General features: G+C 40.2%; 2 protein-coding genes across 2 annotated transcripts in view; both read left to right on the top strand.

Moving 5' to 3' along the window:
- The first annotated feature begins 7644 nt into the window (after positions 1 to 7644).
- LOC125687411 (uncharacterized) lies at positions 7645 to 10950 on the top strand. Its single transcript, XM_048932539.1, has 2 exons — positions 7645 to 9219; positions 9262 to 10950. The coding sequence occupies exons 1-2, from the start codon at positions 7645 to 7647 to the stop codon at positions 10948 to 10950; spliced, it is 3264 nt and encodes a 1087-aa protein (XP_048788496.1).
- Positions 10951 to 11258: 308 nt separating this feature from the next.
- Positions 11259 to 26563, top strand: part of LOC125687410 (uncharacterized) — a 124206-nt gene continuing 108901 nt past the window's right edge. The window contains 1 exon segment of the mRNA XM_048932538.1: positions 11259 to 11453. Within this exon segment, the coding sequence (XP_048788495.1) occupies positions 11259 to 11453 (195 nt within the window).

The raw sequence follows: 26563 nt of genomic DNA, 5'->3' as shown, positions 1-26563 counted from the left end.
AAGGTTGGAAAGGACCTACAAGATCATCTAGTCCAACCATCCTCTCACTGCCATTACTACCACAAACTACAAAACCATATCTCACAGCTCTTCATCCAGATGCCTCTTGAACACTGCCAGGGATGGTGACTCCACCACTTCCCTGGGCAGCCATTCCAGTACCTGACCACTCTCTGAGAGAAGTTTTTCCTTATGTCTAATCTAAATCTCCATGGCACAATTTGCGGCCATTTCCTCGGTTCCTGTTTGTTGCCTGGGAGAAGAGGCCAAACCCCTCCTCCCTTCAAGAAGTTGTAGAGTGCAATGAGGTCTCTCCCAAGCCTCCTTTTCCAGAGTAAACAATCCCAGCTCCCTCAGCTTCTCATAAGACTTGTACTTCAATCCCCTGAACAGCTTCATTGCCCTACTCTGGACAAGTTCCAGGGCCTTGATGTATTTCTTGTAATGAGGGGCCCAAAACTGAACACAGTGGTGATGAAGACAAGGAAAGATGAGAAACTCTCAGAAAGGGAGTATGTAAATATATTGGAAAAAACAGTAAATTAACTGTTTTTACTAAGCTCACACAGCTGACAGAAGGGGGAATCCTCAGCACTGCAACACCAAGTACTGGACAGAAAAATTCCTAGGGAAAGCCCATGTGAATTCCTTGACCCTCAAGGGCCTTCCTCAAGGGAAGGCCGTGTATTGGAGTGAAAGTGGAGGGGGTCTCAAATTAGATGTTGAAATTCATTATATTTTATCTTTATTTCAAATTCCACTTTGCATTTAATTTTTGTATGCAGTGCTTCAAATGGTGAGGGCAGGCTGTGATCCTTCTGTGTCATCCATTCACCTCTGCTTGAGAGAGATGATCACTTGGAGAAAGGTGAGAAGGAAAACGTGTAGTAACTGCTTCACAGAATCACAGAATCACAGAATTGTAGGGGTTGGAAAGGACCTCTAGAGATCATCAAGACCAACCCCCCTGCCAAAGCAGGTTCCCTACACCAGGTCACACAGGTAGGCAACCAGGCAAGACTTGAACATCTCCAGAGAAGAGACTCCACAACCCCCCTGGGCAGCCTGTTCCAGTGCTCCGTCACCCTCACCATAAAGAAGTTCTTGCGCACATTCGTGCGGAACTTCCTGTGCTGCAGCTTATGTCCTTTCCCCTTGTCCAGTCTCCATGTACCACTGAAAAGAGACTGGCCTCACTACTATGGCCTCCACACCTCAGATATGTATAAACCTGGATTAGGTCCCCTCTCAGTCGTCTTTTCTCAAGGCTAAATAGACCCAGTTCACGTAGCCTTTCTTCATAGTGGAGATGCTCCATCATTTTTGTGGCCCTCCGCTGGACTCCTTCCAAGAAGTCCCTGTCTTTTTTGTACTGGAGAGCCCAGAACTGGACACAGCTTCAGTAATCTAATCACATTCATGCATGTGATGAAATGGTGCACTGATATCTTTTAGTGGCAATGCAGTAACAGATTATGTGTACATATTTAGGCACATAATTGCAAGAAGCATCTCAAATTCTCTCCAAAATAACATATCTTACTTCACAGCTTAAGGATGATACAAGAGAACACGCAGACTACTATTGTCTTTCAGTGGCCAGACACTAACTTCAAAATTACCGTGAAGGTGCTGTGATCACAAGTTTGAACATTCCACTCTCCAGAGATGTGTAATATTTCATGATTTCATGAATTCACTTCCTAACCTTAGTGACAAGCATTTAGCTGATGTAAATCAACACAGCTTTATTAACTGTGGTGGGTCTACATCTATTTATATGCACAAAGCATCCAGACCAAAGGCTATGTTTATATTTTTAAAAGGGTCTCAGAAAAATTTTAATATCCAGTGTTAAACTATGCTTGGTTTACCAAGTTCAACACATCCAGTATAAAGAAAATGAAGCACTATGCAGCAAGACCTTCCAAGACAAGCAAAATAACTTACTAAATTATTGATTTGTTATTTTGAAGTAGAACTTTTTATTTTTAACCCAGGAAGCAATCATCTTTTCTAGAAAGCACTTCTTAGACTAAATCTAATTTTTTTTCTTGTTGTTTTCTCCAGGTAGGCTGTTCACCTTTAAGGACATAAACCAGGCAGTGGAGAGGCATTTATATCTGCAATGTATTGGCAGACTGCCATCAACCCACGACTCTGACCACCAAAATGGCCATCTATCTTCTGACATTTTATGGCAAAGATATTTATAAAGTTAATTCCGGCAGTGTAAAGAACAACCATCTCACAGATCATGGAAAAGATGAACTGATACACTTTGGAACATAACTCATAGCTTACAGACATTGTCATCAAGGGTTGTGACCTTTTCATCTGCTACTGAGCATAGATGGACAGAACATAATTCTTCTGAGCGTTGTAACACAACAGCAATTCATCCCCATTATGTCAATCCACGACACAAAACTTATAATGTTATAATGTTTCATTATATCTTCCAGGTCAGTGCTGAATTTCCGCCCCCCCCCCCCCACCCCCCCCCCCAAAAAAAAAAAAAAAAAAAACTTCTGATTTCACCATCTTAGAGAGTTTGCTATATAAAAGAAAGAATATGCATTATTTAAAGTAAATTTCTTAATTTAAAAATTTCTTAACTTCCTATATTCTGTTTCCAAGTGAGTGTCATGAACGTCCTTAAAGAAAGAACTGCTGGATTCACCAATCATCAAGCGTAACTCAAATTGTCACATTAACGGAGAAGAAAAAAAACAAGGTGAAAGGGAAGCTGCTCAGCTATTTAGATATAATCCAAAACAAACTTTCAAATAATATAAATAAGTTTTTTGAAAAGTTTTCATAGTTTGTGCTTTAAGTTAGAGTAAACAAAATAAAACATTAGATCATATATGAAAAAAATTAAGTTCCAACCAAGCATCCTACACATATGAAGTTTGAAATTAAGGTTGACACTCATAGTTCATGGCTCATTTAAGATCTTAGGGGAAAAGAAAAAAAAAAAAAAAAAAAAAAAAAAAAAAAAAAAAAAGGCTGTTTTTAAGCTTTTCTGTCATTTGTCTGCTCTCTCACAAAAAAAAAAAAAAAAAAAAAAAAAAAAAAACCAGAAAAAATATATAAAACATTTAGCACTGTGAAGCAAGGAGGTCCAACAGAAGGTTGTCAAAAGGCATGCCCTTTACATGGATGGTAGGCTTATACATGCCCTTTATTACTTACCTGCAAGAGTGAGAACAGAAGGAATGAGTGCAGATGCCTCTTGTATTAGTAAGGTCATTCTTGCCCCCTCTCTTTTTTTTCTCTCTCTTTTGTCAGAATTCTTTCCCCAGTTATTTTTAATGATTCTGCATTGCTCACTCCCAAGGTCCAGGCTTAGAGACATAAAATACTTTAGCTGAATTAAATAGATGTGTTCATGACACTGGGCAGTTGTAAGCTGAGCAGTCCTTCTATCACAGTAAAACTGCACACAAGAGAAATGAGATAAGCAAGATAAACAAGATGAATCAGTTGACTGAAAAATGAAGATATTCCACTTATATTAAATTAAACCCAATGTAAAAAGTTAATATAATCTTTCCATCTCTTTGTCTCTCAGTGTTGGCCAGAAAGAACTAAGTATTCATTGATCTCCTTTAGTTCCATATTACTGACGCAATCTGAATTTTTGATTACTGTGACTATCTATCTTTAGAGGACACAGCCATCAAATAATATTTCAATTTTGTTAGTGCAACCTTTAAAATTCAAATGAGATTTCTAACTTGTATCTTTAAAAAATTAACCTAGACACACAGAAACCAATTATGTTCTCATTTACACTTCTATTGATTTTACCAATTAGCTTCAAGAGCAAAACTGTAAAATTACATTAAATGAAAGTAACTTCTGTTGTTCTCTAATACTGCCTTAGTTTATTTATCTGCTTATTTTAAAGAAATTGGAATAAAAGAATAGAAGGCTGTATATAAACAAATGCAGACTTCTGTAATTTACTTACATTTTTAGCATGTACATTATCAAATAATTTGATATATTTCACAATCCGTGTGTGATTTTAAATAGGAGAAAGGATGATGAAGCAATTTAAATGATCTAATAATATATGTTCTGTAAAAAGAGTCAGTCATGTTTTATTCTTTCAGATGTCTCAAACTGCACATTCAGTGATCAAAAATCTCACTATCTCCTTTTGCTTTGACTCATCTCTCTTGTACTGGGGCCAGCCTATACACAGCGAAAAATAAAGCAGGTAAAAGACATGTTCAACTTTTATTTTGTGGTAGGCAACAGATTGTAGGGGATAATTGCCAGTGAACAATGATGGCAGTTTGGTTTTGAAACAAGTCCTTGTTAAGCAGCAGTAAACCTACAGCAGAGGCTCTTGAGTTACCCACATGTTACAATAGTTCAGATTGAGGTAAATAATCATTACAGTCTAGAATGTTTCCAGTTTTGCTTGCAATTTTGTAATTGAAAATAATTATTCTCTAAAGCTTTTGCAGTTACATGTAGTGTTCATTGTTATTTTTTAGGTTGGGAGCTATAAGTTTTACCCATCCTCCTCTCTCACAAAAGTACTTACACACCTCAGCAGGATAGAAGAACTCGATGTTTCTCACCTGGGTCTTACAAATTGATGCTTGGAGAAGGATTTTATGTCATTTTCTGTCTATAGCACTGATCTCATTTGAACAAGGTTTGGAGGAAAGGGTGTTATCTTAAAAATGCAGCTGAGATTTGCAAATACTTGTGGGAACACAGAAAACGTCTTACTAAAGGAAAGGTCTAATTTCAACCTGCATGCCTTTGAAAATATATTATATATATAAATATATATGTATGTGTATATATATGTGCACTTAAATACATATGTATGTATATATTATGTATGTAAATATATCCATATACATAAATACATCCATTTAGTATGTATGTTACCCTTCAGTAAGATGTAAAATTTAGAAATCATCTTACCCTTTAGTAAGATGCTTTCTGCATTCCCAGAAACATTCACCAATTTCAGCCTTCACTCCAACATATATTATATATTATAACATATGCTCCTATATATGCACGTTATATGTGTATTTTTATATATACATTCATATATAATGTATATACATGCATATGTGTTAACATGCACATATGTGTACAGATACATATACATAGACTAATATATATAAAATATACAAACTTGGATGTCTTGGAAACTTTTACAGAAACCCTGATACCTTCATAAGTTATTCAACAGTAAAAACATACGTTTATATGCTTTTAATTTTATGCCCTTCACAGAAAAAATGTTTTGTACTACAGCTTTTAAAACATGTGAAGCATGTCTGTGTACTTAATGATAGAAGAAGCAGTGACTCAAATGCCACAGAAACTTGCAAATGACCCAAAGAGAACAGGTTTTTTTTCAGATTTAGTATTTATAAAATTGAAGACAATTTTTATTACGCACAAACAAGTTTTGTTAATCTTTACTTAGAATTTAGCTTTGAAATCACTAGCTTGATTAATTTCAATTGTCTGTCAACTCTAAGTAAAGTTTTATAAGACTGGAAAAATGTATATGTTTTGTCAGTGTTTTGCCAGAGCTCAAAGAAAAACCTTCCAACAATCATAGGTAGAAGCTGATGAAAATTAGAGATAAATACAGATTATAGAAATTTATTGATCTAGATTTTTTACAAAGAAATTAGATTTCAGATTTCGTGGTGAATTTTGTGTTAAACAGAGAGAGAATTCTGCAGGTGTAGCAAAATGAAATTTGTCTTCAAGAAGACATTGTAGTAACTACAGCTCATGCAGACTTCATTAGACTATTTTTATACCAGTTCTTTTGCTTACTGCTGTTGTGGTGAGATGCTCTGGGGGATATGTATGCTGAAGATCTTCCTGGATTCCTAATCTCTGCTTACCCAGGGTTCCTATACACACATTAAATATACACATTAAAACAAAAAACAAAAAACAAAAAACAAAACAAAACAAAACAACAAAAAAACCCACCACATTATTTTGCCTCTATAAGAGTAAATTTCTCACTCCTTTCCGTGCCCTGTTATTTACGTGTTGCAAACAAAACTATCCATTACTGTCAATAGTGGTGATTAGTATACTGGAAGCAGCAGAAAAATTGCTAAAACAGAAGGAAGAAGAGCATCATGGACTTTGAACATTTTCACATGTATTTGGTCTGTTGCCAAAATATTCTGCTGTTCATTATCCGTTCCTTGGCAATGTATATTCTATAATTAGTCAAACGTTTCAGATTCTTAGTACCTTTTATGAACTGCTATATAAAATCCTCAGAGTTTACACTTGTAGTTTAAAGCCATATTTTGTTTTGCAATAGGAATATCTTCATTCTTCTCTATGAATATGGTTACAAGACTACAACACTGTCTTCAAATGGAAGAAATATTTATTAATACAAAATATTTCTGTAGTATGCAATTAAATTCTCTTCTAGCAATATGTTCTATCTGGTTTTGACAATTCACTTCTTTGGTTCAGGCTGATTGCTTGCAATCCATATCAGTTGCACAGGAAATGTTGTTGATAGTCTTATACATTATTTTTTTAGAACCCATAGTTACTATTTAATGTAATTACTTCCTCACTGTAATTTTGTTTTAAAAGGAGCGTTTGGTTCATCTCTTCTCAGTGGTGAGAGGTGACGGGACGAGGAGCAATGGCCTCAAGTTGTGTCAGGGGAGTTTAGATTGGATATCAGGAAAAACTTCTTTACAAAAAGGGCTGTTAAGCACTGGAATAGGCTCCCCAGGGAGGTGGTTGAGTCACCATCTCTGGATGTGTTTAAAAACTGTTTGGATGTGATGCTCACAGACATGATTTAGTGAAGCTGTTAGCAGTATGGTTTGGTTGTGGTTGGACATGATGATCTTTAAGGTCTTTTCCAACCTGAGCAATTCTCTGCTTCTACAGTTCTATGGCTATTTAATTTATTTATTTTAATGTGAAGACTTTCTGTTCTGATATGTGTAGTCGAACAGGGTCGACAGGGGCCCCTTGGCCCCTGGGAAACCATGGCAACAAATGACCTGAAGATAAGGGAGAAGAACAGGATAGACCAAATAAGGAAGAAACAAGACATTCCACATGTCCATTGGTCAGGTAGTAGCCCTAAGGCATGGGGAAAAGTTTTAAAAAGGACGCGCTCCCTGCAATAAACGCCATTTTACCACCCACCACATTGGTGTGCACCGAGGTAGATGGACAGACCGTTGAGTCCCTAACAAAAACGAACACCTGTATGAAGCCTTTTGCAGGCGGAAGGCTTCATTTGGTGACCCCGACGTGATTCGTTAGGGAATAGTGGTCGGCCACAGACGGCGTGGCGATCCTACTCTCATCCGTCTCCCTTGGGGAAGGAGGCGATGACCCTAGAAGAGGGGGCTGCGGCTTAGGAGAGTGGAAGCTGGGTAGCGTCGGAGGGGGCTCTACGGCGCCTGGAGCCTGTTTAACCTGCCGAGGACCCAGGGAGCCATCGGAAGGGAAGCCCGGTGGCTGTGTGATCCGCTGGAGCAGAGGACGTCCGGCGAGGTGAATATGGAGGCCGTCATAAAGGTGATTTCGTCCGCGTGTAAGACCCATTGCGGGAAAACTTCTCCTTCTAAGAAGGAAATAGGGGCAATGTTGTCCCTTTTACAAAAGGAGGGACTGCTTACATCTCCCTCAGATTTGTATTCCCCGGGGTCCTGGGATCCCATCACCGCAGCGCTTTCCCAGCGGGCGATGGTACTCGGGAAGTCAGGGGAGTGGAGAACTTGGGGATTGGTCTTGGGGGCGCTGAAGGCAACACGAGAGGAGCAGATTACATCTGAACAGGCGAAGTTTTTGTTGGGCTTGGGGGGAGGGAAGGTGTCCCCCACAGGTCCCACAGAGAAGCCAACCGTGGAGCCTCAGGTCGGCGAAGAGAAAGAGAAAATGACCGCACAGCAAGAGATGAAGATGGCGCCGGGAGAGGCGACCACGCTTAAAACCGTTGGCACATCCGGTCATTGTTGCAGAACGGATGCTGGCTGCAGTCGCGCCACTGCTGCCCCCTCCGCCCCTCCTCCTTATGTGGGGAGTGGCCTGTATCCTTCTCTGGAGGGGTTGGGAGGGCCGGAGGGGGAGGGTGTAGCCACGTCGCCGGTGGGGCGGGACGGTCCGCCCCGAGGGGTGGGTCCGCCCCGAGGGGTAGAACCGCCCCGAGGGGTGGAACGAAGGGCGGAGCCAGGGTGCCTTGACTCGGCCCCTGGGCCAGCCTTGACTGATTGGGCAAGGATCAGGGAGGAGCTTACAACAGCGGGCCCGCCCGTGGTGGCCATGCCCGTGGTGATAAAAACAGAGGGACCGGCTTGGACTCCTCTGGAGCCAAAATTGATTACGCGATTGGCCGACACGGTCAGGACCAAAGGCTTACGATCTCCAATTACCATGGCAGAAGTGGAAGCTCTTATGTCTTCCCCGCTGCTACCGTATGATGTCACGAATCTTATGAGGGTCATACTAGCCCCCGCCCAATATGCCCTGTGGTCGGACGCTTGGGACGTCCAGCTACAGACGGTTATAGCAGCGGCTACCCGAGACCCTCGACATCCAGCGAATGGTCAGGGGCGGGGGGAACGAACTAACTTGGATCGCTTAAAGGGCCTAGCGGAGGGAATGGCCGGGAATCCTGAGGGCCAGGCTGCGCTTTTGAGACCGGGGGAGTTGGTTGCTATCACGGCGTCGGCTCTCCAGGCGCTCAGAGAAGTCGCCCGGTTAGCGGAGCCTACAGACCCTTGGGCAGATATCACACAGGGGCCATCTGAGTCCTTTGTGGATTTTGCCAATCGCCTTATAAAGGCGGTTGAGGGGTCGGATCTTCCATCTTCGGCAAGGGCCCCCGTGATTATTGATTGCTTTAGACAGAAATCACACTCAGATGTCCAACAGCTTATACGAGCAGCGCCCTCCACATTAACGACACCAGGAGAGATAATTAAATATGTTCTAGATAGACAGAAGGTTGCTCCGCTCACGGACCAGGGAATAGCGGCGGCCGTGTCGTCGGCCATGTCGTCGGCCATCCAACCCTTAGTCATGGCGGTAATTAACAAGCGAGGTGAGAATGCTAGAACCCCGATGCAGAAACATTGGAAGCCAACCATCCTTACAGAAGGGCCACCGGTCAAAATACGCACAGAAGCGGAAAGGTTAAACCAGACTCAAGTCACGAAAGTAATGTGACTGGAAAAGACGAGGCGAGCTCTCCCTTTGCAGGCATTTCTGATTGGATACCCTGGGGAGGCGAGCAAGGAAGACCTGAAGAAGAGGCCGTCGGAGGCAAGCAAGAAAGATCCGGAGAAGACGCCCTTGCTGCCGACGAGAATTAATGGAATCGCAGTGTTTGTCTGTTTATTAATCCTATGTGGGGTTACGGGGACGGCCGCTGATACACACTTCATTTCACAGCCAGGGAATTTGTGGGTTACTTGGGCAAATAAGACGGGCCAAAATGACTTTTGCCTTAGTTTGCAATCGGCAACATCGCCTTTCCGCACCTGCCTAGTAGGTATCCCTCAATACATGTTAGAAGCCTTTGCAGGGTACACCACAAACCATTCTGCTTGCCGTAACGATATCGATCTAGCAAGCCAAACGGCATGCTTGATAAAATCTCTGAATGTGTCTCTCCCATGGGATCCACAAGAATTAGATATCTTGGGGTCACAAAAGGTGCGGAATGGGTCGCGTAATGGTACACGTACCTGTATTACCTTTGGGTCAGCGTGCTGGAAGGAAGGTGACTTTTTGACCTGTGACTTGTTTGACGGGGTATTTAACGGCTCCGAGGGATTGAAAGGACAACTGCAGGCTTTAATTGCTCGATGGGTAGGCACAGATCCACGGCTGAAATCATACAATGAGACCTCCTGGACCGTGGTCAGTCCTATGAACACAAAGGCCTTTTCCATTACTTCGGGTTATTGTGGGTATACCAAAAATGAGACACGGATCTTCACACAGTACAATACGACCTGTCTATCAAAGGGTGGAGCCCTTTCGGGGTTTAGCAAGGGATCCTCATTTAACTGTACGGCAATTTGGGATTTTTATGGGTATGGATTCACTTTCAAAAAAGGGGCCAATGAGATGCTATGGAATAATAAGACGGCTAAGGCGTTGCCCCCTGGAATCTTCTTAATCTGTGGGGATAGAGCCTGGCAGGGTATCCCGCACAATGCCTTAGGAGGACCCTGTTACCTAGGGGAACTGACGCTGCTGTCTCCGAATTTCACGACATGGATGCAGTATGGCCCGAACATCACGGGTCACTATCGCCGCCAGAAGCGTTCGAGCCCTCTCCCGGAGAACTGTAACGACGAGGTAGAATTGTGGAGTGCCACGGCACGGATATTCGCGTCAATTTTCGCCCCTGGGGTTGCCGCAGCACAGAGCTTGGCTCAGATAGAACGCCTAGCGTGTTGGTCAGTTAAGCAGGCAAATTTAACAACATTAATATTGAATGCGATGTTGGAGGACACAAACAGCATTCGACACGCGGTGCTGCAAAACAGGGCAGCCATCGACTTCTTGCTCTTGGCACAAGGGCATGGATGTGAAGACCTAGAGGGAATGTGTTGCTTTAATCTCAGCGACCACAGTGTGTCCATCCATAAAGCGCTGAAAACCCTGCGAGACCATACGGAAAAGATCCAAGCGGAGGGCGACCCCATCGGGGACGGGCTGAGAGGCGTGTTCGGGAATATAGAGGGGTGGGGTGTGCATTTATTGAAGGGTCTGCTTTTAGGGCTTGTAGTTATCTTGCTTTTGATAGTATGTGCGCCTTGCCTTTTACAAATCATGTTAAGTTGTATTCAAAGGATGATTGACCGCACAATCAACTACCGCGTAGAGTATAAGAAAATGCAAACGGCTTGTAGGCAACCAGAAAATGCGGTGGCATAAGGGTAGTACGGGATCATTTTACGAATCGGGATGTAACGGGGCAACACTTAACTGAGAGGACAATGGCATGTATAGGCGCAATGCGGGGATTTCGGGTTGTACGCGGATAGGGTCCTCTCAGAATGTAGTAGTTACACTTATGCATAGGGAGGGGGAAATGTAGTCGAACAGGGTCGACAGGGGCCCCTTGGCCCCTGGGAAACCATGGCAACAAATGACCTGAAGATAAGGGAGAAGAACAGGATAGACCAAATAAGGAAGAAACAAGACATTCCACATGTCCATTGGTCAGGTAGTAGCCCTAAGGCATGGGGAAAAGTTTTAAAAAGGACGCGCTCCCTGCAATAAACGCCATTTTACCACCCACCACATTGGTGTGCACCGAGGTAGATGGACAGACCGTTGAGTCCCTAACAAAAACGAACACCTGTATGAAGCCTTTTGCAGGCGGAAGGCTTCAGATATGCACTGCAGATGTATCTACAAGAAGTCATGCCTACCAAGTATTTTCTTTTTTTCAGGTCTTGGGAATTGGGATTTTCACCTTTCCCTTATTTTACTTCCTGTTGCATAGTTGTTAGGAGATGATTTATTAGATTACAGCAAATTTACTTTCTCCTCATGTCATATTGTGCCATGTCAAACATTTAACTAGTTGCATGGCTCATTTATATCAGCTATTGGAGAAGAACATTTGCAAGGGAAGATTTTAATTTCCCAGATTCTTATTTCAAAGTTATATTTGCCATTTCACTTATGTGTTGAAGCAGCAGCAATGAAGAGCAGAAAATGCAGAAATAGAAAGCAGAAAGTCTTCCTTATCCATTCTGGAGCAGAGTGAGATGTTTACTCTGGTCATGTTCTGGTGTTTGTTTTAAAAGCAGCTACTCCTTTTTGTTTTCTGTGTCACACAATTATTTCTTCAGTATTCTTAGTATTGTCACCATTCTAAGTAAATATGATAGAAAAGTTGGTAATAAAGACAAAGGTCTAGTAAAAGTGGAATTTACTGAACTAAAACCTTAATTACTTACTCCCTCATTCTTCTCCCCCACTCCCTCCCCACCCCACATGCACAAATCCCATTTCTTCCTATTTGGATTCAAAACAAACTAAAATCTCTGTATTAGCTGCAGGGGTTTTTTTGGTCATCAAATACCACTGAGTACCATTTTATATTTTAATTAATTGTACTATAATATTTTACAACCATCCTCTATATGTGAGACTTTTAATATATATTTATATATATATAAGAATATACAAGTCTGAATTTTGATGTGTGATTTTTCAACACAACTGGATAAATTTTCGCAATATTTCTACATTGTTTCTATATAAATATATTATAGCAGTTACCGAGTAAGAAAATTACAAACTTGAATTCATTTGTTAAGCAAACTAACAAAAAGTTAAGTGCTTCTATGACAGTTTATCTTCAAGAAACTCAGTTAATTATATTTACCTCCAAAACAACTCAGAAAAGCATTCCTGAGTCATGTAGTATTATTTAGTCACATATAAATCCATCTGAAATGAATGACACAATTAAATATTAATTTAAGTAGGAAGTGACTTAAATGTAAAACTCACTGTCTTCTCAGTACTCCTTGATACAAACATAATTTTATTCAAAAAATTATTCTTCCAAATTTCTATATCTTGTTAATGCTTTATAAGAATACTAACGTGACTGAGTGCTCATGATGGGGTTTAGGACAACTTGTTCTTGTGGGAAGTGTCGCTGCCCACAGCAGCAGGTTTGGAACTCGGTGATTCTTAAGTTGCTTTCCAACCCAAATCATTCTATGGCTCTATGAAATTCTACTAAAATAAATGGAATTTAGATGAAGAAAATCTGTGAGGACATTGTTATATGTTATAGAATTTAATTGCTATCACATCTAGCTTTCATGTTTTCAATTGCTTTTCACTGAAATACACCACACTTAGTTACTTCTTGGTAAAATAAATCTCTATTTCTTAAAACTAGCTGTGTGCATACATTGTTTTCATACAATATTTAGTTTGCATAGAGTGAATATTTAAAGAGAAAATGTTTGCTAAAGCACATTCTTCTATACCCAACACACACTTTGGTGCAATGTTCACTTTGTGTTTTTTTTTTCACTGTGCCTCAAATAAGCTGCAACAATAAGAAGCAATTTTGAAGTCTAACTACTAAAAGTCAAGTTGAAACCTAATAAGAAATAACAAGTGCTGTTGATACTGTTTAAGGATGTACTTCCATATCTTTATTTCTCAGTTCGGGCAGCCCCAGACAAGTCAACATGACTTTGCTGGAAGAAGGACAGTAAAGAAGCGTGTGGTGAATTACAGTATCACTGCTTTTTCAATGACTCACTTATAGCTCAAGCCCAAAAAGTGCAAAAACAGAAAAAATATATTTTGCTGTCCAGGAACAACTGGGCAGCTTGTATCCCAGTACAATATTTTTTTTCCACTTCTAACACTTGCATCCTCTTTTTCACCTATTAACTCATTTTGCAGAAAGAAATTCTGTCAACAAACTCTGATGACTGACCTGAGAAGGAGATGAGCCTTAAGTAGCTCATCTACAAACAGAGCTGCATTTCACTCCTGTCTATTTCAGAATTTTCCATCTAACTTGGGGAGATGATTACTTTTTTCTTCAATCTGAGCTTCCTCAGCTGTAAAATAAGAATAATAACATTTGCTAGCGTTGGTTTTGTTTTATAGAATGTAAGCTCTTTAGGGTATAGACCAACCATATACATTTGCATAGCACATAGCAAAATCCTGGCAAAGGTCTCAAAATGCTAATAAAGTACATAAAATAATAAAAAAAAAAGAATGCATTGTCTTTAATTGGTTTTACTTTATGTTCCCCTAAATTCAAAGCAATAAGTTTAGGTGAGGAGCAGTGCAAAATACGATACCATTAGTGTCACATCACAACATGGGGGATTATTTTATCCCCTGCAAATAAAACCTGCAGAACTCTTAATGAAGAATTCTCTAGACGTACTCTTCCCTCTTGAAGAGTTCTCTCTTCGAGAGTTCTTCCCTTTCAAGGCACTACAGTAGTAGGTATATTTTAAGCTCAATCTGTCTCCTAGCTGTTCAAACCTTTTCTAATGCTAAAGAGAGGAGAGGGGAGGAGAAGAGAGGTGAAAATAAGGAAGATATTTTTCTACAATAAAAGCCTTGAGACACTGGAGCATATTTTTCAGAGGAGCAAGTTTTGGCAAAAGAAGTCTTTAAATAAACTACTACTTGCCAATTATATACTTTTTTACAATTATATACTTTTTTAAAGGCTGGATGTTGTGTTGAGGGACATGGTTTAGTGGGAGCTATTGGGAATAGGTGAACGGTTGGACTGGATGATCTCTTAGGTCTTTTCCAACCTTGGTGATTCTATCATTCTATGATTCTATGATTTTTTTTTTTCCTTTTATTGCTCTATGACTTTTCATTCTTCTTTTTTTATCCTGAGTGGAGCAGCCCTCGGTGCCTTCATGCCTTCATGAGGTTCCAAGCTATAGATTTGCGTGTAATACTAAGCAGTAATACTCTGTTGTTAGACAGGCTTTAAATTGAAAACTCCAGAAGCTATACATTTTCTCCATGTTTGGAGGTACCAACATTCATTGATGACAGCTAAGGCTTTTACCAAAAGCCTTCTTTGTTACCTCTGAAATGGGTAACAGGAAGCAATGAGCCTGAAACTAAAAAAATAATTCGGTAATTTAGAATAAGATAGTAATTGAGCAATCAGTGGAAGGGACAAAATTTATTTGCTGCTTAGTTATATTTATGTACTTTATACTTATATTTATTACTTCTTGCCTTCTGTCCTGAATTGGCAAACCAAATTAATAGTACAAACATGAATAAGCTAGATAATGTAGAAATCATTCACAGTGTTCAAGCTAATTTTGTAATGCACTTCAGAGCTAGTGTAAAGCTAAGCACGAATAGAGCCACAGAGTACAACTTACAGTTTCTTAAGAAATAGTGTAGTTTTTCTCCTATTCTGTGTAGCAATATAGAGAATGAATAGGCTTGAGATGTTTTAATGTGATATGGAAATAAAAACAGGGAGAAAAATGAAAGATTAAAAATGAACTTTATTTCCAATTATCTAAGAAAATTAAATAAAGCAAATCCACTTACAGAGTTTTCTTAGACAAGGAGATTACAGACTGTACTGTTCTGTACCTGAAGGCAATTTTTTTCTTCATTTTGTTCAATTTTTTTCCAATCTGTTATGCTTTTTTTGTACACCAATGCCAGAAGTCTGTAAGTAGTACTGATGTAACATAATCACAGAGAGGATTCAAATTGTATTATTCCTGATCTGGCCAAATTTTACTGAGCATTCAGAGAAGTGGATTGACCTTCCTTTTAGAGTTCGTTGGCTGAAAAACAAGTAATGAATAAGGTCCTTACTGCTTGCACACAGTTGGTTTTGCTGGATGGATAGTTCCTTCTGATCTCTATACTGTAGATATTTCTTCCTTGCAAAGGATATTTTAAAATGTTTATTTCCTATTTTTAATTATTTCCTGTTTTGTTTGTCAGAAGATTAAAGGCAAAAATATCTTGCTTCAGAAATGTTGCCTGAGAACTGCTAACTGGGTTTCCTGGTGGAACTGAACTATCCCAGATCTTAAGGAAAATACTGTTTGTGTGTTTGCTTGTTTTAAGAAAGGCATTGCTCATTTATGGAGTTTGCACTATGTGGAATCAGACTATACATTAAATGGGATGAAGAAATTTTAGCCCAGTATGAATTTATGAGAACATTTTGAAACCTTTAAAATCTTGGTCTTGGGTCCTTAACACAAGAAAGATGTAGAATTGTTTGAATAGGTCCAGGGGATGACCACAAAGATGCCCAGAGAGCTGGAGCACCTCTCTTATAAAGAAAGTCTGAGGGAGCTGGGCTTATTCAGTCTGAAGAAGAGAGGAAACTTAAATGCTTCAGTGACACCCTAGTACAACCTTTCAGTATTCAAAGTAAGCCTATAAAAAAGATAGAGAGATTTTTTTTTTTTACAAAGTCAGATAGTGTCAGGAAAAAAGAACAGTTCTAAACAAAAAGAGAAAAGATTTAGGTTAGATGTTAGGAGGAAATTCTTTGTTGTGTTGTGTGTTGTGCACTGTAAGAGAACTTGTGGGTGTCCCAAACCTGAAGATGTTCAAAAAATGTGATCGCTAAGCCGCTCTCGGCTATCTACCAGCGCTCCTGGTTGACTGGAGAGATTCCAGAGGATTGGAGGCTTGCTGATGTGACTCCCATCTACAAGAAGGGCCGTAAGGAGGATCCGGGGAACTACAGGCCTGTCAGCCTGACATCAGTGCCAGGGAAGGTCATGGAACAAATCCTCCTGGGAGAGATCACACAGCTTGTCCACGGGATCAGGCACAGCCAGCATGGGTTCATGAAAGGCAGGTCGTGTTTGACCAACCTCATCTCCTTCTACGACTGGGTGACCAAACTGGTAGATGAGGGAAAAGGCAGTTGATGTAGTCTACCTAGACTTCAGCAAAGCCTTTGACATGGTCTCACACAGTATCCTTCTGCGGAAACTGGCTGCCCATGGCTTGGACAGTTTTACACTCCGTTGGATAAGGAACTGGCTGGAGGGCCGTGCTCAACGGGTGGTGGTCAGTGGAGTGAAGTCCAGCTGGAGACCTGTTACAAGTGGTGTTCCCCAGGGGTCGGTGCTGGGGCCCATCCTGTTTAATATCTTCATTGATGACTTAGATGAAGGGATTGAGTGTACCCTGAGTAAGTTTGCAGATGACACCAAGTTGGGAGGTTGTGTTGATCTGCCTGAGGGCAGGGAGGCCCTGCAGAGGGATCTAGATAAGCTGGATCGCTGGGCTGAGATGAATGGGATGAGGTTCAACAAGGCCGAGTGTCGGGTTCTGCACTTTGGCCACAACAACCCCAGGCAGCGTTACAGGCTTGGGGATGAGTGGTTGGATGATTGTGAAGAGGAAAGGGACCTTGGGGTGTTGGTTGATGCTCGGCTGAACATGAGCCGACAGTGTGCCCAAGTGGCCAAGAGGGCCAACGGCATCCTGGCCTGCATTAGAAATAGTGTGGCCAGCAGGAGCAGGGAGGTGATCATCCCCCTGTACTCAGCACTGGTGAGGCTGCACCTCGAGTACTGTGTTCAGTTTTGGGCCCCTCACTACAAGAAAGACATTGAGGCCCTGGAGCGTGTTCAGAGAAGGGCAACGAAACTGGTGAGGGGTCTGGAGCACAAGTCTTATGAGGAGCGGCTGAAGGAGCTGGGATTGTTCAGTCTGGAGAAGAGGAGGCTCAGGGGAGACCTCATTGCACTCTACAACCTCCTGAAGGGAGGTTGTGGTGCAAAAGGGTCTGGCCTCTTCTCCCAGGCAAATAGTAGGACCCGAGGAAATGGCAAGAAGTTATACCAGAGGAGGTTTAGGTTAGATATTAGGAGAAACTTTTTCTCTCAGAGGGTGGTCAGGCACTGGAATGGCTGCCCAGGGAGGTGTTGGAGTCGCCATCCCTGGCAGTGTTCAATAGGCGCCTGGGTGAGGAGCTACGAGAGATGGTTTAGTAGCTTGTGGCACTGATAGGAATGGGAGGGTAGTTGGACTAGATGATCTTGCAGGTCGTTTCCAACCTTGTGATTCTGTGATTCTGTGATTCTGTGAAAACCTGTTTGGATGGATGAGCCCTGGGAAGCCTGATCCATTGTCTAATTTAATGGGTAGCAACCCTGTACATTTTCATCTTTAAGATCCATTCCAAACCAAGCCATTACATGGAAATATATTGCGAAGGTATCACCTCATATGTGACTTCTGTACATCCATCCTAGAATGTTTGCAACCAGATCATTAGTGCATTCACCCCAGAGAAGAAGAAGATATTGCTCACTTGCCACTGCCTATTTCAAAATCTCACAAATACCACAAAAAAGAACTGAGAGTAAATTAGAATTGAGAAACTTATTTATGACGATACCTCTAAAGTTAAGCATTTATTTGAACAAATTATACCCAATTTAACATAAAAAGATTGCAGTGAGAAACGTATCAATGTATTAAACTCTATCATGAGGAGACTGATAGCATGTGTAATCACAGTGCAAGAATATAGTCCTTTTAACTTAACTAAGACTTGCTACTACTGTAAGAACAGCAGTGGATTTTGGAGGTTTATTTATAGTTTTACTGGTGACAAGAATGATTCATATTCTCTTAAGCAATGAAAAGGAAGAAAAAAACTCTGCCATTTGGGTTCTGAAGGAGCTGGCTGAGGTGGTTGCTGAGCTGCTCTCCATCATTTTTGAAAAGTCATGACTGTCAGGTGAGGTCATAGATGACTGGATGAAGGGTCTCATCACTCCCATTTATAAGAAAGGGAACAAGGAGGACACCAGCCTGGGAACTACAGGCCGGTGAGTCTCACCTCTGTGCCTGGGAAGATCATAGAACTGATCCTCCTGGACAACATGCTTGATCACATGAGGAATAAGCGTGTGATCTGAGACAGCCAGCATGGCTTCACCAGGGGAAGGTCATGCTTAACCAATCCGGTGGCCTTCTATGATGGAGTGACGGCACTGGTGGATAAGGGAAAGGCGACCGATGTCATTTACCTGGACTTGAGCAAGGCCTTTGACATGGTCCCCCACCACATCCTTATCTCCAAATTGGAGGGATGTGGATTTGATGGATGGACCACTCGATAGATAAGAAACTGGTTGAAAGGCCGCAGACAGAGGGTGGTCATCAATGGCTCCATGTCCAGGTGGAGGCTGGTAATGAACAGCATCCCCCAGGGTGGGGACAGTCTTGGGACCAGTGCTCTTTAACATCTTTATCAATGACATCGATGGCAGAATCAAGTGCACCCTCAGCAAGTTCGCTGATGACACCAAGCTGAGTGGTGCAGTTGACACAGTGGAAGGAAGGGATGCCATTCAGAGGGACCTTAACTGGCTGGAAAGGTGGGCCTGGATGAACATTATGAAGTTCAGCACAGCAAAGTGCAAGGTTTTGCACTTGACCCGGAGGAATCCCACGCATCCATACAGTCTGGAAGGAGCAGTTCTTGAGCCCTGCAGAGAAGGACCTGGAGGTCCTGATGGATGAAAAACTTAACATGAGCCAGCAGTATGCTCTTGCAGCTTGGAAAGCAAATGACATCCTGGATTCCATCAGAAGAGGAGTGGCCAGCAGGGACAGGGAAGTGATTGTCCCTCTCTACTCTGCTCTTGTGAGGCCCCATCTGGAGTACTGTGTCCAGGTCTGGAGCCCCAGTACAAGAAAGACAGAGAGCTGTTGGAGAGGATCTGGAGGAGAGCCACAAAGATGATCAGGGGACTGGAGCTACAAAGGCAGGCTGAGGGAGCTGGGCTTGTTCAGCCTGGAGAAAGGAAGGCTTTGGGGGGACCTTGTTGCAGCCTTCCAGTACCTAAAGGGAGCCTACAAACAGGAGGGGAATCAACCCTTTGAAAGGGTAGATAACAGCAGGATAAGGGGAAATGGTTTAAGTTGAAGGAGGGAAGATTTAGGATGGATGTAAGGAGGAAGTTCTTTACAGAGAGAGTGGTGAGGTACTGGAACAGGCTGCCCAGAGAGATTGTGGATGCTCTGTCCTTGGAGATGTTCAAGGCCAGGTTGGATGGGGCCCTGGGCAGCCTGGTCTAGTATTAAATGGGGAGGTTGGTGGTCCTACCTGTGGCAAGGGAACTGGAGAGTCATGATCCTTGAGGTCCCTTCCAACCCTAGCCATTCTGTGATTGTTGGTATGTAAAACTATGTTCTGACTTTATCAATTCTAGACCAAACAAAAGATGAAGGAAAATAAACACAGAGATCTACTTTAAAATATCATTACTAAATCCCACTTTTTTTTTTTTTAATAATAGAAATTTTTTAATAATAGAAAGCTAAGTCAGCATTAGGTAAAAAGTTAGCTTGTTTGAATTCTATAGTGATGCCACAGGTGAGATTTTAATGCTGTAGCAAATGAAAAATATACATTAAAAATTGGTCTTGTGGCCAATCAGCCTCATGGCTGAGCTCTGCTTTCTAGTGACAGAGCTTGAGGGAATGGCATGGAGCTGTGTCAAGGGAGGGTTAGGAATGGACTCTGTATTAGGTGGTGGTGGGGACGGAATGGTTGCCTCAGAGTAGTAGTGGACAATGCACTCAGACATAGCATTTGAATTTTGGTAACCCTATTCAGAGTCAAGAGCTGGACTTGTAATTCCAACTTGGGATATTCTGCTATTCTATGTTTCTAAAGGGTGTATTCAAAATGATATGTCAGTCTTTAGATTACGTCCTAAATGGCCTAGACTTCATTTGAGCATGTCATCTGCTTTCTGCAACTGTATATTCAACTTTTAAATTTCTCTACTTTATATTTTCAGTCTTAATTAAAATCAGGACACTTTTAGGTTATGTAACCAAGCAGGGAAATAGCTCATGCACATAAGTGCATCCGAGAAAATTTGCTCCTGGAAAATGACAAACCTTGTCCAGGTGTATCTCTAAAATCCCTTTGCTTCTTACAAGTTTCTCCTTGACTTTGATGTTTTATTTCTATGGCAATGTGAGTAATACAAATAACAAAAATTACATCCTTAATACATCGACCACTGACTTAATAGATTCAAAAACAGTTTGTACCAAGTGAATGTCGTGGTACTTGTGAACTCTTACCTTTCGTAAACTAAAATCATCCCTTGAGTCAAGATGGTTATAACACCAATGGTAAATCATCATGTTAGCTAATAAGAAAACAGAAAAGCAGTAAGTTTTCTGTGAGAGACATTAGAAAGTGATTTCTTCCTTATTCATCTCTGTATCTGTTACATTATCCACCTGCAAGTTCCTAGTGTGGACTGTACTTTAGTTCAGATTCGAGGAAGCTTTATGATAGCTCTGTAATATTTTTATGCAGACTGAAAAGACACATTGATAAATTGATGACATCAAGGTACTCTTTCCTGTAAAAGTTTCTCCAACTCAAAGCAAGAAAATCTTTTGCTAGCAACACATATTTTGTAACTGCACTAAGCTTAACAAATTTCTGTGTATGCTCTGGGCAGATTACATATTTGCATCTTATATCCTGCTGGTCTCACAAGAAATTTCTTGCAAGAACTTAAAAATCTTTCCTCTTTATTTACTCATCAGAATGTTACTGCTGCAGGTAGGAGCAGGAGTGAAAAGGAGAACACAGGCCTGCAGGAAATATTTATAGGGAATAACCTTTAGTTAGCTAGACTCACACACATTTCTACTGACTACAGCATGCCTGTGTTCCTCCAAATTGAAACTTTGCCAAGATAATCAGTACCATGTTGGTAGACAGAAGATAAAAACAAAAGAAGGAAAAGCTTGAAATCTTTTCATGAAATCAGAACTAACTTCCTGTCCTGGCTTTAAATCCAGGCAGCCCTCAAAAGGGCTGTTGTTTAACATCCCAGTCTCAGGAGTAATAGTGTTTGTTTTTAACTTGTTTTTGTGGCTTATGTCAAAGCTGTTTTGTTTGACGCATTTCTTTCTGAGAAATATATGAAAACTAGGACATTCACCCTTTTTATCCTATTGAAATGCTATATTGGTTGAAGAAAACAGCTTACATTTTTGGCAACTTATATTTTCTGCATCCAAATAGAGATAACTGTGGAAAGTTATACCTGAGTACTTAGCTATTTATTTAATGAACTTTCCTTAATTCAAGAACAATAGAGAAATGGCCAGTGAAATCTCTGACGATAAAAGGAATTATTTAGGTCACCTTGCATTGCTGAGGTGAACTATTTCCACAAACTAGGGACCAATCTTTGTATGTTCCAATGATGATTACTTTCCAGGAAAAATGCTCTTCAGAGATTAGGTGTTTTAAGTCTAGCTATTGTTATAGGTTTCTATACCTCCTGTGCACCTGCAGAGTATTGACTAAGCATTGCACAATATGTAACAACAGCTAGAACATAACCAGTGCCTCACTGACTTGACAAAGTAATAGACTGGCATGTCAGTTTGGAAGTTGCTTTTTTCAGACACAAGACAAAATGGTAAAAAAATTTTATTCGAGGAAGGTGTAGGTGGATGTCCTGTTTCAGCTAAGACAGTGTTAACTGTACACCAATGTTCACTTTGCTGCAGAGTGATGGGCCCAGGGCCAGGCTGGGCTGCTCAGTAGGGAAAAACCACTGTCGTTATTGGGTAACTGGGATAGAAGAGAGCCAGGACAGCTGGCCTGAATTAGGCAACAGGTTATTCTGTATAACATGACGTCATGCAGAAAGCCATAAAGATGTGGGTATCTGGCTGAGAGTCACCTCTCAAGGACTGCTGTGCATCTATAAAACGGTGATGAGTAGATGCATTGTGGATATCTATGTTGTTATCATCACATATTTTTCTCTTCCTTTTCTGTCTTAGTACATAATGCTTATCTCAGCATGTATGTTCTAATATTTTGTCCCTTTTCTCTCCCCAGAACCACTGGGAGGGTGGAGAATGAGCAAATGGTTGCATGGTACTGAGATGCCTGCTGGGTTGAACCACAACAGTGGAATTTATAAAACACATCTAAATAAACAAGGTAGCTATTTCCCAAGATTTTCAAAAGCGTTTTTTAATTCTACTACAACATTTATCACTGGTTGTTGATAGATATTAAGCTATGTAAATCATATTTTAGTTCAGCTTGGAGTTTTCATTTTAATAATTCTTTTCCTTGAATATTCCATCAACTCTCTCAGAAAGGGGAGAGTTGTTAATGGAATCACTCCAACCTTTTCAGAAGAAGATGTAAAAGCCACTGTTTTCTTGGATTTCATGAATTGCTGCAGCCTTCACACATACTTATAATGCGCTGTCATGAGAACTGGCAGCTGAGAGAATAACATGCTATGACTTTTGGTGACACTTAGGCACGAGAAGCCTACTGTGCTTTTGAAAAACTTCACTTGGGCACTCCAGTCACTTGAGGACTTCAAAAATATTATCTCCTAACTTAATATGATAGGTAGGCAGAGAGAACTATCTGGAATTTGGAGGAAGTGTTCAAAACCAAGTAGAGAAGAAGTGGTGAAGTAGAAATCCCTGGCAGCCCTGTAACAACACCAATGTCATGACATGATGACTAGTAGCTTGTAGGAGAATAAATAGTAAGATATTAGAGAATAGATTGGATGGATAATTTTAACTTTAAAGCTGCATCTTCAGGTCATGAAAAACATCATACTGTTATTCAGTGGTCTCTCATATTCGTTGACATTATTTTTGGAAATTTTGTGTTAATTCCTGCAGCTACTATACCTGAAACTCACCACACTAAAAATAATTTTTGCATTAACCCCAAAAGCAAATAGCATCTTGTTTTACAACGAAGAGCTCCATGTTTCATTTACACACACTTCCCTTTTTTTTTCCAAGCCATTCACAAAGGTATATGTTCCAACATGTGTAAGCACGAATGTAGCGCAAGTATGAATGGAGACTGCTAGTAGAGAGTTGCAAAAACTGAGACCTGATGAGACAGCATCATGTAAGCAGCAGACAGGTAAAAATCCTTCAGTACAAATGGACAGAGAAGAAGAGGAGGGATGGTCTTCAATGTAATGGAGCAGCCCAGCCACGGGACTCTGTAAAGGACCAAAGACAGTGTAAGAGAGCTAGATGTCAAGGGATAAATATAAAGAGATAAATCTAAAGAGCACGGCATTTTTTTTTTACTTTGTTTTTCAGCAGCAAGTTCTCACATACTTCTCCGAATTAGTAGAGACTGGAATTACGTGTATTTTGGGCAGGAGATATGTCTAGCCCTGCCCCAAGCAGGTGGAGCTGTACCAGTGATACTAGTAGAGACAGAGGAAGCTCTGGGGTGAAGGCTGCCCAGTAAGGCAGCAAGTTAGGCAGGACCAGAGAGGCTGGTGTTAAAATTTTCCTATGATAACTATGATGCATTGTAACAGAGGACTAGAAGGGCTGCATGATGGTCTAGATCTAGTTATAAATTTGGGTATGATCCTGGTGAAGTACTATATTTATCTTGTAAAATATTAAAATATTTCTGTCTACATTATCGCACTGTAAACTTTCAGTTTGCAGTGAAGGAAAATAAATAAGTAAGCTGTTTGGGCATAAACTACATTACACAAAATAAATATAGTATTTCTGGTTTTTTTTTGTTTGTTTTTTGTTTTTGTTTTTGTTTTTGTTTTTGTTTTTTTAAGAGAGAAAAGAAACTATAATAGTATATTACAGCAAGAAACTGTTGTTTATATCCAATATTGAGTTCTATAAAAAGTATATAGGTAATTGAATATGTACTGAATTTTCACTGTGGAGAAAAAAAAAAAAAAAAAAATACCTGCTAAGACCAAACATCTCTGGTACAAGTATCAAGCTGCTAGCACTAGTGATGAGAACAGAGCCAAGCTTCCCATAATATATGTCACTGTGGTAGCTTTTTTTTTTTTTTTTTTTTTTTTTTCCATTAGTTGATTTATTTCCTTTATCTTTATATTTTTGAATTATATTAAACTTTTGACTTCAGCAATCTCCTGTGGCAATGTATTGCAAATGTTATTTGTTATTAAAAAAAAAAAAAAAAGCTTTACTTAAACAGTTTTAAACCTACTGCTTAATCAACATATTTAGTACCCTAGTTTGATTCTTGTGTTATGAAATCCACTGAACAATATTCCTTCCAATCATGATTTTATAAAATTCAAATCCAGAGAGAACTAGCTTATTTGATTTCAGTAAATGTAGCATTTACAGAATGTGTTAGTTATGCAAGGATCTGCAAAGCAGGAAAATAACTTTCAACTCATGGACTTCTTTTAAACCGCCCCACAGCAAGAGCTGTGTCTTTTGGTGACAAGTAAATCACTACTTTTTACCTGACAAAATAACTAACTGGAACAAACCAAAAATGAAAACCTCTTACCAACAGCACATTGTAAAGTGCTTTATAAGCACCATGTTAATTTAAAAAATATGAGGGCTTTTTTTTTTTTTTCTTAAAGTTTCTCACAGCAAATACACATTTTGCAAAGCCATTTTCAGCTCATTCCTTGTGCAGCTGTGATAAAAAGATCTGAAGACCTTCAATTAAATCGAGTATAATTGAACCACAGCTTCCTCAACGATTATTCAGCTTATTTGCTTTAATGCATTGAAGATCAAGATACAAATCTCTTCCCAATTCTTGGCCAAAATTAAATGCTGCTAATGAAATGCTACCACCTATTGAGAGTCAGTGTTTGACAAGATACAGTATCTATGTGAAAGGCTGAAGAATGTTTCCATACACAGAAATGTTCTCAATCTGCAGCTTCTGTGCTAAATGTGAAACTTCTGCTGGCTACCCTGATATATTGGCTCTCATGAGTTTTGAATATGACTAGAGTTCATGAAAATATCCAAAACGGTTTGAAAAGAAGGAAGGTGACAGAGCAAAACCACACACCTGTATTTCCAGAGCTCTAACTTTTAAAATGTAATAAATGCTGCAGTGTAAAGCTCAAGGTTTTCATACTAAAACTGTCTAGCAAGGTTTATATAGTGGCTGATAGATGGTTTAAATCATATGTTAGAAAAGGGTAATGCATCTTATCCACCCGATGGATGCTTTTACACCTAGCTCAGTCTCTGAGTAAATGAGAACAGAGAACTACCAGAAAGTGTGAAATGTTTTTTTGTACGGCCTGATATGAAAATTTGAATATCCTCTCATTCTGAATATGTGTTCACACTGCCACCACCAACAAAAGCACCACCTCCAAAATACACACACACACACACACACACAATATCTTTTATGAAAATACATCCCACAGTTTGTTTCAATAATAGAAAACAGAACCTTCCATCCACCAGGTTTTTCAAACCACACTGTCCTTGATTTCCATGTATATTAGAAAGGGGAACATGAACACAACCTGTCTGCCGGGAAGACAGAGTTTGGTTAAAGCTCTGACAAATGTTCATGAAGACTGTCTTCATGACACCATGCCTCATGTATTACTTTGACTTCTAACACAGCAGAATACGAGCAATCCACAGTTTATGTTGCCTTCACCCTGACCATAATTTTCACAGGTACCATCACGTTACTACATAAAGGAAACATAACTGTTGGTCAATTTCTTAATTTCTTTATGTTATTTTAGAAATTTCCCCTACAATAAATGAATTGTATCTTTTCTCAGTCAAAATCAGCTTCACTTTTCTTTGTTGTACTATGTAAGTCATACCCAAATAATAATGGACCCATTTAATCTTAGCATATTTTTTGGAAATAAAATCTAAAATCCTAAATCTTAGAGCTGGTTTCTTTAAAATAATCCCAACGTGTTAGCCCTTGCACAGGCTCTTTTTTCTTTAGGCCTCTGTAAATGTGAGTGTCATGTGCACCTCAGTCAATGCCAGGGTGAAAGAGCTGCACAAAATCTTCTTCCCATTCCACTTACCCACAGTATTTTCCATTGGAGGAAAGCATTGGCCTGTAACCCAGAAAAAGAAGTCACATTTTACTTCATCCAGATCTTCAGTCTCAATAATCATGGATTGATGAAACCATCTTCCAGTACTGTCGCTT

This window comes from Lagopus muta, chromosome Z (assembly GCF_023343835.1).
Source record: "Lagopus muta isolate bLagMut1 chromosome Z, bLagMut1 primary, whole genome shotgun sequence".
Classification (NCBI taxonomy): Eukaryota; Metazoa; Chordata; class Aves; order Galliformes; family Phasianidae; genus Lagopus; species Lagopus muta.
Note: the sequence above shows the minus strand (reverse complement) of the source record. Positions and strands in the feature narration are given on the sequence as shown.